This window comes from Petaurus breviceps, unplaced genomic scaffold (assembly GCF_028583685.1).
Source record: "Petaurus breviceps papuanus isolate PSGF00001 unplaced genomic scaffold, PetGlider_PUasm1.0 490, whole genome shotgun sequence".
Taxonomy (NCBI): Eukaryota; Metazoa; Chordata; class Mammalia; order Diprotodontia; family Petauridae; genus Petaurus; species Petaurus breviceps.
The window spans coordinates 12,721,456-12,732,727 of NW_027186352.1; the positions used below are offsets into that span (position 1 = coordinate 12,721,456).

The following is an 11,272-nucleotide window of genomic DNA, read 5'->3' on the forward strand; positions in this document are numbered from 1 at the left end:
TTGATTTCTATATTAAATTATTGATATCAATGTAATTTCTCTTGATCATTTGCCATTTTTATTTTCAATAACTTAATTAAATAATACCTACACCATATGTGTGTATAAAACTCATATGAAACACAACCTATACAAAATATATTCAGGATAAATACAAGGCAATTTTGGTGGAGGGGGAGATGATGCTAGAAGTTGGAGTAAAGTCAGTAAAAATCCTCTTGTAGGAGGTGGTGTTTGAGGTAAGTTTTGAAGGAAAGTAGGGATTATAAATAGGAATTCCTGGGCAAATCACTTAACTTTGTATGCCTCGATTTGCTCATCTGTAAAATGAGCTAAAGAAGGAAATGACAAACACTCCAGTATCTTTGTCAAGAAAACCCCAAATAGTGTAGGACATGACTGAAACAACTATGCAACAACAGGGGATTCTAAGAGGCCAGTGTGAAGAAGGAGAAATCTCTAGGCATGAGGGATGAGAGCCAGTAAAGAGGCACAGAGAGGGATAGAATACAGTGTATGAGGAAGAGGAAAAAAGATTCTTTTGGTCAGAGTTCAACTGAGCAATAGGTAACTTCATTTTGCATCATATTATCTATTACAGAAAGAAAATACTTTCTCCTCATCGCTGAATTCTTACTTGTATGTATATTCACAGTTCTAGAGCAGGGATTTTTAACTTGGGGGTCTGTACCTTTTTTCAGTACCCTGATAAATATTTCAATAAAAATGATGTCTGTTGTTAAGCATTTGACACATTTTAAAATCTTTTTTTTTTCTGAAAAGAGATCCGTTGGCTTTACTGAACTTCAAAAGGTGCCCTTGGCACAAAAGAGGTGAAGAATTTCTGCTTTAGAAATTATCTCATTGTTACAAGGTATTCCCAGTTGTAAATTCCTTTGGTTATAATTAGCTACTGATAATACCTTATAACTGAATGCCTGGCTCCATAATAACCCTTACAAATTCAATGTTAAAAGTCTGAACCTTTTGACTGCTTGAATGAGAGGATATAAGACTGATGGGGAAGGTACCTCTCCCATTCTAACTAATGTGATCTTGGGATAAGTTTCCCTCAACTCTGTCTAATTCTGGGGCAAAGTTAGACATCTTTCTGGAATAGCAGATTTATGTGTCCCTGTGATTTCATTTTTTTGCTGCCACAAAGATCTGCTGTCAACATTTTAGAACATGTAGTTTCATTTCCTTTTCACCTAGTTATCTTCAGAAATAGATCTAGTAGCAGTATTGCTGAATCAAATGTTATAGGTAGTTTAATCACTCTATGAACATAATTCCAGATTGCTCTACAAAATGGTTGAATCAGTCCACAATTCCACCAACAATAAATTAGTTTTCCAATTTTTCCACATCCCCTATAACATTTGTCACTTTCCCCTTCTATCATTTTAGCCATTCTGGTAGGTATAGAATGATATCTCAAAGCTGTTTTAAATTAGTCTCATTCTAAGGGAGGAACAAAACATTAGGAGCAATGGGTTGGAGGATTCTGCATTGGTGCTTTTTTGACTTAACTGTTTTGAGAAATTATGCTTTGAAGGGTAGTGCTAATTTGGAGGATTACAAGTTTTATATGATTCATTGAAACAAAACTTATCCATTAAAATACACCACAGAAGATGCTGAAAAAAATTAGGAACAATCTTGCTGAATAAAATAATAAAAATCAGTGTTAGAAAGCATATCTACATGAAACTTGGCATGAGGTAGAACTGAGATGGGGAGAAAAGGCAGGAAGTTGCCTGAACTTTTCCCAATTCCCATAGAAACAACTTTAAAATCACACTGCAAAATGAATTCTGGAGTAATGTAACCCACAAAAAGATGGGTTAAAACATTTTCCAAGCCCAAGATAACTTAGAAGGACTTCAGGAAAGGCCTGTCTCACTTGAGTGGTCCAGCACAAGTGATATCTGGAAAACCAGTGGAAGACCCCTAATCCCAGCCCACATCAGCAACTGAGGATTGAGGCTCCAGCTCAGAAGGCCTGCTGCAAACCAGGGGCCAGCCCCCTAGCCCCATGCATAAGAAGGTTCAGATAATGTCCCTTGCAGCCCAGGAGTAGAACTTTACTTTAAAAGTCATGAAATAGACTGGAAAATGAGCCAAAAGAAAAGGCCCTGGCCATAGAAAGCTACTATGGTGACAAGGAAAATTGAAACACAAACTTAGAAGGGGATAATAATGTCAAAACACCTACATGTGAAGCCTCAAAGAGAAATATGAATTGGTCTCAGGTCCAAAAAGTTCTCCTGAAAGAGCTCAAATAGGATTTTAAAAATCAAATAAGAAAACATAAGAAAAATTGGGAAAAGAGATGAAAGTTATTCAAGAGAATCATGAAAAAAGTCAACAGAAGAACAAAAAATGAGAAAAAATGTACAAAAATTTACTGAAGAAAACAACCCTTTAAAAATAATGTCGGTCAAATGGAAAAGGAACTACAAAAGCTAACTGAAGAAAATAATTTCTTAAAACTTGGAATTAGGCAAGTGAAAGCTAATGATTATATGGGATTTGACAAATCAATCAAATATAATAGATCCAGGAAAGACAACCAAAAAAAGATCCTGGACAGTATCTTTTAAGAAAAGTCAACCAAATATCTCCTAAAAGAGATCTCAAAATGAAGACTTCCAGGAATATCATAGCCAAATTTCATAACTTTCAATTCAAAGAAAAAATACTACAAGCAGCCAGAAAGAAGTAATTCAAATATTGAGGATTCACAGTCAGGATTACACAGGATACAGCAGCTTCTACATTAAAGGATTAGAAGGTTGGGAATACAATATTCTGGAAAGCAAAGTTGTTTAGATTACAGCAAAAAATGAACTATTCAGTAAAACTGAGCATAAGCTTTTGGGGGGAGAGGAGAAATGGATATTCAATGAAATGGGGTTATTTCAAATATTTCTGATGAAAATACCAGAGCTAAACAGAAAATTCAATTTTCAAATACAAGACTCAAGAAAAGCATAAAAAGTTAAAAGCGGAAAGATAAAAACTAGTTATTCAGTAAGGCCAAATTCTTTGTGTCTCTACATAGGAAGATGATACTTATAACTTTTAAGAACTGTATCTCTATTTCAGCAGTTGGAAGGAGGATACATAGCCAGAGTGTGTGAGTATAAGTTGACTTTGATGGGGATGATGTAAAAAAAAAAAAATTAAGGGGTGAGAAAGAGAATTTCACTGGGAGAAGAGGGAAGGGAAAGGTAGAATGGGGTAAATTATATCACACAAAAAGGCAGGAAAGACCTATTACAATGGAGGCAAAGAGGCATGGGCAGTGGGCATCCCTTGAAACTTATTGTCACCAGATTTGGCACAAAGAGGGAATAACATATACACTCAGTTGGGTAGAGAGATCTATCTTACCCTATAGAGAAGTAGGAGGTTAAAGGGTAAAGAAAAGGCAAGTAGGGCTGATAGGGAGGGAAAATTGAGTAAGGCAGTGATCAGAAGCAAAACACTAGTGAAGAGGAACAGGAGAGAGATAAAAATATAAATAGGATGGAGGAAAATATACAGTTAGTAATTATAACTGTGAATGGGATATACTCTCCTATAAAATGTAATCAGATAGAGTTATTTAAAAACTAGAACCATGGGGGCAGAGCCAAGATGGCAGAGTAGAAGCAGGAAATTCCATGAGCTCCTACCCAAACCACCTCCAATACCTGTAAAATATGACTATAAACAAATTTTAGAGCTACAGAACCCACAAAGTGACAGAGAGAAACAAATCTCTCACTGAAGGAAGCCTGGCAAGCTGACAGGAAGGGTATATTGCACTGAGCTGGGAGCCGAGCACAGTCCCTCATGACCTGCGTGGTTCTGGACTGACACAGCCCTGACCAGCAGTGACCAGAGCAGTCTTCAGGAGCTGTGGTGGTTTCCAGACCTCTCAACCCACAAATGCCAAAGAGAAAGTAAAAGGTCAGTAGGGAACTCTGTTGGAACCAGGTGGGAAGAGTGCAGTCCAGCCACTGCCCCTGGGGATAGAGGTGGCAGAGGCACAGCAGGAGCAGCTGATGACTTATGGCTGCCTCCAGAGATCCTGGCCTGCAGATTGTAGGGGGACCAAGCAACCATTCAGAGGGCAAAATAGGAATTGAAAGAATTCACTGATCACCTCTTTAAAAATATCCCCAAAAGAAAACTCCTAGGAATATTATAGCCAAATTCCAGAGTTCTCAGGTCAAGGAGAAAATATTACAAGCATCCAGGAAGAAACAATTTGAGTACTGTGGAAACATAATCAGGATAACACAATATCTAGCAGCTTCTACATTAAGGGATTGAAGGGCTTGGAATATCATATCCCAGAGGTCAAAGGAGCTAGGATTAAAACCAAGAACCACCTACCCAGCAAAACTGAGTATAATACTTCAGGAGAAAATGTGGTCATTCAATGAAATAGAGGACTTTCAAGCTTTCTTGATAAAAAAAAAACCAGAGTTGAATAGAAAATTTGACATTCAAATACAAGAAACAAGAGAAGCATGAGAAGGTAAACAGGGAAAAGAAATCATGAGGAACTTATTAGAGTTGAACTATTTACATTCCTACATGGTAAAACAATAATTGTAACTCATGAGACTTTTCTCAATATGAGTATAGTTGAAGGGAATATATGTGTGTATACACATATATACACACATATATGTTTATATAGGAGGGTGTTTGTGCATATAAATATATATGTGAGTGAGTGTATATATGTGTACAGGTATACATAGACAGAGTGCCATGGGCTGCTAAGTGTCCAGCACTAACCATGATTGAATAAGAATATGACAAGACCATGTGGGTTGTTCAAGGAAGAATGATGAACTCCATTTATTGATTCTTAGTACAAGGTTTTTATAGAGCAAAAGAGACAGAGGAAGGGGACTCAAGTTTTCTTATCATTACCTTAGTATGTTGTATCCTGGAGGTAGCACAGAATAAATAATTTGATAAGGATTTGTTATTTAGGAGACTAAAGTCTTAGGGTAAGGCCTTTGATCTAGGCCTCAGGTACCTCCTAATGCAGCCACAGTCATAAACAGATACAATTGAGAGCATCTTCAAAGCCAAAGCTGCAATCATTAAAAGACATCACATTTAAAGCTGACCACCCAAAGATACCTGAGTGCTGAATCAAATATTTTAGCTCTTAATAACTAAAATCTTGGGGTAGAGCCTATTGATCTCAGAACTCAAGTAGCATCCTTATAAGTATAACCCATAACAAAAACTCAGGAGCTAACTTAACAAAAAAGTTGCATCTCAAAGAACTCCTATATTAAAGTCCACTATTAGGATTAATATCTGAGTCCTGAGTCAGGCCTCTTTGGCTCCTCACAACAGAGGGCAAAGGATCAGTTGAATAGGAAGGGATGATATCCAAAAACATAAAATTAAGAGGTGAGAGAGGAATATAATGAGAGGAGATAGGGAGACATAGACTAGGGCAAATTATCTCATATAAAAGAGGCAAGAGAAAACTGTTACAATGGAGGAGAAGGACAGAAAGGCAAAAGGGAATGGGTCAATCTAACTTTCATTGAATTTGGCTTAAGGAGGGAATAACATGCGCACTAAGTTGGGTTTCTTACCCTATAGGAAAGTAGGGGGTAAAGGGATGGGGGGGGTGATAGAAGGGAGGGCAAATTGGGGGGAGGGTAGTTAGAAGCACACATTTTTGAAAAGGGACAGTGTCAAAGTAGAAAATAAAATCAGTGGGGGGCAGAAAAGGATGGAGGGTAATATAGTCAGTCTTTCACAATATATCCACTATGGAAATGTTTTGTGTAACTACACATGTACAACATATATTGAATAGCTTCTCTTCCCAGTAAGGGTGAATGAGGGAAGAAGGGAAAGAATCTGGAAATCAAAGTTTTAAAATCAAATGTTAAAAAAAGAAACATATTTGAAACAGGGGGACACACACAGGGTAAAGGTGAAAGACTGCAGTATAATATATTATGCTTCAGTTAAAGTAAAAGAAAAGCAGGGGTGTGTATGCACTTATAGGGGGGAAAATTATTTGGCAAACACTCTCTAGGATGGACTAAAATGGACTGAAACTTGAGGTAGAGAGACCAATTAGGAAGTTATTGTAATAATATAGATGAGGACTGATGATGGCTAAGGTGGTAATTATGTGAGAGGAGAAAAGGGGTAAGATTCAAGAGATACGAAGGTGGAACCTTCAAGATTTGGCAAATGAATGGATATGGGGGATGGTGGCAATTGAAGAGTCAGATAATGCCAAGGTTATAAACCTGAAGACTTGAAGGATGGTGACAGAAATAGGGAAGCTTGGAAAGAGGAGAGAGTCAAGTGGAATAGATAATGAGTTCAGTTTCAGATACGCTGAGTTTAAAATGTCTACTGAATGCTCAATTTTAAGTGTTTAAAAGGCAGTTGGATGTGTAGAACTGAAGCTCACAGGATAAATGGGGGCTGAATGGAAAGGGTGGAGGGAGGATAGGTAGAGATAGACAGATGGATGTATGGATAGATAGATAATAGATAGATAAATGGATAGATAGATAGATAGATAGATAGATAGATAGATAGATAGATGATAGATAGATAGATAGATAGATAGATAGATGATAGATAGATAGATAGATAGATAGATAGATAGATAGATAGATAGATGATAGATCGATAGATAGATAGACAGACAGACAGACAGACAGACAGACAGAGACCAACAAAGGTTCTATTCTAGGTCTTTTTCTCTTCACTATATTCTCTCTCAGTAGAAAATTCATCAGCTTCCATTGATTTAACTCTCATTTTTCTGCAAATGACTCACAGATTTACACATATATGTGTTTCTTATAGCTGTATGTGTGTGAATATATGTAAATGTTAATGTACATATATATTGCTATATATTTGTGGCTATATAACTACATAAAGATATGTAAACCTATGCACGTGTGTGTGTGTATATGTATATATTTATAGATACCAAGGCCTGGTACAAAAACCCATTTTGTGGCACAAAGTTTTCCCTAGTGACGCCATTGTGAATCTCAGAATACACAATACCTGAAAAATTAAGGTTGGGGGTGGCCCACAGGGCAGAGGCTTTGTGACACGACCCTCCTGGTTCTCCTCCTACTTATGTGACCAACACTTCTCATTCTCCTTTGCTCGATCTTCATCCATACCACATGCAAACAAAGGATGCTTTCCAAGTGTCTGTTCTGGGTCCTTTTATCTTCTCCTGCTGTATTATTTCTCTTGATGATCTGATTTCTTCTCGTGTGTTCACTTATCATCTCTGGGCACATCATTCTCAGATCTCTCCTTTCTTATCTCTCGCCTCACATCTCCAGCTGCTTATTGGTCATCTAGAATGGAATGGCGTGTAGGCATCTTAAATTCAACACGTCCAACATTGAACTCATCTTTCCGTCTTCCCCTCCCTTTCTTCTCTTAGCTTTCCAAGGACAGATGAGGGCACCACCATCCTTCCAGTCTCCTAGGCTTACAATGTAAGGGTCATCCTCAACTCCTCCTCTCTCTCTCGGTCCCCAAATGCATTTGCTTGCCAAGTCCTGTTGCTTCCATCTTCATAAGATCCCTCGCTCATTCCCCCTTCTCCTCCTGTTACCTCCCTGGTGCTGGTCCTCATCCCTTTGCACCTGGACCATTACAAGAGTCCTCTGATTGGTCTCCTTGTCCCAACTTTCCCCACTTGAGTCCATCTTCTACTCAGCTTTGGAGGTCTGACCTAAACCTGAGGTCAAACCATGTTACCTACCCATTCAATCAACCCCAATGACTCCCTCTCAACTCCTGGAGCAAATACAAACTTCTCTGTTTGCATTCAAAGCCCTTTCCAGTCTTCTTCCACCTTACTCCACTACATGTTCTCTGCTGTCCAGTGATACTGGCCTCCTGACTATACCTTGCACAAGATGATTCATCTCCTGACTGTGAAAGTTCACCAACTGCTGCCATCCCTAGAATGCTCTCATCTCCTCTCCATTTCCTGGCTTCCTTCAAGTCCCAGATAAAGTCCCACTTTCTACAAGCAGCCTTTCCTGATCCCCCTTTATTTTAGTGCCTGTTTTCTGTTGATTATCTCCAATTTAACATGGGACACAAAAGAAATGTTGAATTGACCATGAAGTTGTTTTATTTTTTTTTTTAATCACCACAACAGACAAGTTTGTTAACAATCTTTATATACAAGGTTTGTGACTAAATCATCAGATTAGTCATGTAAAGTCTGGCACATTATTAGGGAGGGCAAGTTGAGAGAGGCCAAGATCTTTGACCCAAAAGAAAGGAAAGGGAAGTTACCAATCAGATAATCCTTTCATCGAAATTCTCTTGGAATTTTCCATATCTTGATTAAGTATAGAGATGATTTCAGAGTAAACATGAGAATATGCATCCTTTCCCCACACAAAATCAACATGATTGTAATGAGGAATAAATTTTTGATGAATGACATTTGGGAGTTTGGAGAGCAACCGTCTGACGTCTTTAGGATTTGAGACTAAATCCCTTCCACCAAACCAAATAGCCGTTGGTACTTCCACTTTGCTAGTGTCATAAGGCGGTGGAGTGGGCTAAATGAAAAGAAGGAAAAAAATGTAACATATCTAGCCTAGGTCTGTTCAGGAATCTTCCTCCCAAGTTGGGTGACAAAGATTCCTGGACCTGAATCAAGTGGTGGGAATGTCCTCTTTCTGGTTCTTCCCTCCTTTCCATCTTCCCTCAGAAGAGGGAAGGCAGTAGATCATTAGGAAGGGAAGATGATGCAGACTTGCCTTCTGAGGGAGGAGTTCCCTCTCTTCTGTCCCAGGGCCCAGCAAGAGCTTGGAAATGTAAGACTCCTGAATGAGCATAAATGCCTCCCCATGGGGCTTAGACATGCTGATAGAGAACATGCCCATCCTTGGGTAAAAACAAAAACTTCAACATTCATTTTCCAAAAGGTTACAGATCACCTTCATTCCTACCCTTTCTGGCATCAGCTCTGCCTATTGTTGTTTGCATAGCAAAAGCCGCAATCTTTGCCTTTTCTCCCTCTCTCTTTTGAGTAGGAGCTCTTAACCTTGAGTCCACAGATCCTCAAGGTCCATGGATAGATTGAAGGGGGGGGTGTCTGTGGACTTGGACAAGAATAAATGACATCTTTCTTTTGATGTAATCAGTGTTTTGTAATCCTATGTATACTAAAAACTATTTTTGGAGAGTCTCACGAGACTGACAAAGGGGTTTGAAAGGACTGCCCCTCATCCTCTCAAAGAGTTTGTCAATGAACATATCTGTACCTTCCCTAAAAGGATTTAAGCAGTGTCCCAGGCCAGACTGTTCACTGCCCTGTAGCCTAAGAAAATGGATCAGGGCATTCTTTCTTTGCACCTACACAAGCTTGTCCCCACAGCTGGATTGCTTTCTCTTCTCAGCTCTTCCTCCCAGAATCCTGAACTTCTTTCAAGGATAGCTTCAGGGGTCTCTTCCTGATCTTCCCACTTGTCAATGCCCTCTCCTTTCTCATGTCACCAGGTACACATTTCTCTGCTTATGCCAAATTCTCTGGATAGAATGTAAGCTCCTTCCCAATAGTAACTAATGAACATTTGTTGGATTGTGACAGAATAACCAGCTTCACAAATACAAGAAGGGACAAGCATAGTTGTCTGATCAAAGTTCTGGGGGTTTGAAGGGTTACAGGTCAGTGCAATCTGCAAGCCACAATATCAATATAATCTGCTGGGTGCAGCAGCATGACACCAAAAAGGAGGTAAGTGATACTGTCCTCTGGCCAGGTCAGATCAACTCAAGAGTACTGGGTTTGGTTCTATGTGCTATATTTCAGGAAGGACTTTGGTCAGTTTAATAAGCACCCAGAAGAGAAAGAACAAGGTGAAACAGGGCGGAAAATCACATAAAAGCTGAGCAAGGCAACATGTGGATGAAATAATACCCCCTGTAAGAGTGAGTTCTGCCCTAGGAAGATGTGAGCCCTCTAGATACACTAGACACAAACAAAGAATTCTTATGAATTGAAGAGGATCAAGGGTTATATTAATGAAAATGTGTGAAGCATCCCTGTCATCACTGAAAAGCTCCTTGCTGACCTCTCCCTCATAGATCTGGCTTAAAGGAATCATAAGTGAGGGCCTTGACAGGAATTTCAGAAGGTGGGACTCCCTCCAAGGAAGACATGGTTTTGTTCACTCTCCAATCATGAGAGAGTGAGAAAATGAAAAATGCAGCCAACTCCTCAAGCCCCCAGTAAATGATCTCACACGTGTACCAGGACTATCTTTGACCAGTCTAAGTCCTTTGTTTTACATACAGAGACCAACCTGGATGACTTGATGACTAGACTTTGTACCAAGAAAGTGATGGCTTCCAGCAACCTGTTACCATTCCATAGCTTTTGTATAGATACATATGCATCTATGTATATACATATAAACGCATGGGGATGCATATGTGTTCATATGCATGAATATATGCACGTATGCACTTACAAGTACACATGCACACCTGCTATCTCCCCAATTGAGTGCAAGCTCCTTGGGGACAAGGACAGCCTTTGTATCCCCAGTACTTAGCACAGTACGTACCTGCCAATGATATTAAGCATTTAAATGCTTGCTGATTGACCTATTGATTTTTCTAGTGAGAGATCTTTCCATTCAGGAAGGGGCTGTCTCCAAAAAGGTTTGAAATAATGTCTTTTGGAGCAAAATCTCATGCATGGACACATGACAGTGCATTGGCCTATATCCTAACAAGACCCAAACTGGTTGATACCAGTCAGAGATGTATTGCCATGGACAACCATGAAGCTATTGCATAGAAGAAATGCTTTTGGTTTTATATCCCAACTGCCTACTATTCCATCTGGTCTTTTATTTTTTAAGACCTTTGATTTCATCGGAATTCCTGGTGGAGAAACTTTCTTTACCAAGGAAGGTCTGCACACTGTCTGCCACTTTTAATTTTAGGAAATTTAAGTGACATAGGTAGGGTCACACAAGCAATGTACTTGTGGGATTTGCACCCAGGCCTTCCTGACTCTGAAGCCAGTTGTCTGTCCACCACGCCAAAAGGAAAAGATTTATTGATCTATTAAAAGACACAACATAGCACTAAATAATTTGAAGTAGAATGATGGACTTTTTAAGCTTCAAAATGTAGAGAGTGAGTGACTAGCTTTTCCTAACATCAAAGAAAGTTCACCAGGGTCCTGGAGATCATCTCATCTGAA

At 39.1% G+C, this 11,272-nt stretch overlaps 1 protein-coding gene across 1 annotated transcript in view; it reads right to left on the bottom strand.

Annotated features, from left to right (window-relative positions):
* Window positions 1-8,164: 8,164 nt before the first annotated feature.
* Window positions 8,165-11,272, bottom strand: part of LOC138172070 (gastric triacylglycerol lipase-like) — a 22,404-nt gene continuing 19,296 nt past the window's right edge. Inside the window, exon 10 of the mRNA XM_069101665.1 lies at window positions 8,165-8,612. Coding sequence (XP_068957766.1) covers window positions 8,337-8,612 — 276 coding nt within the window. The 3' untranslated portion in view covers window positions 8,165-8,336. The remainder of the gene's footprint in view (window positions 8,613-11,272) is intronic.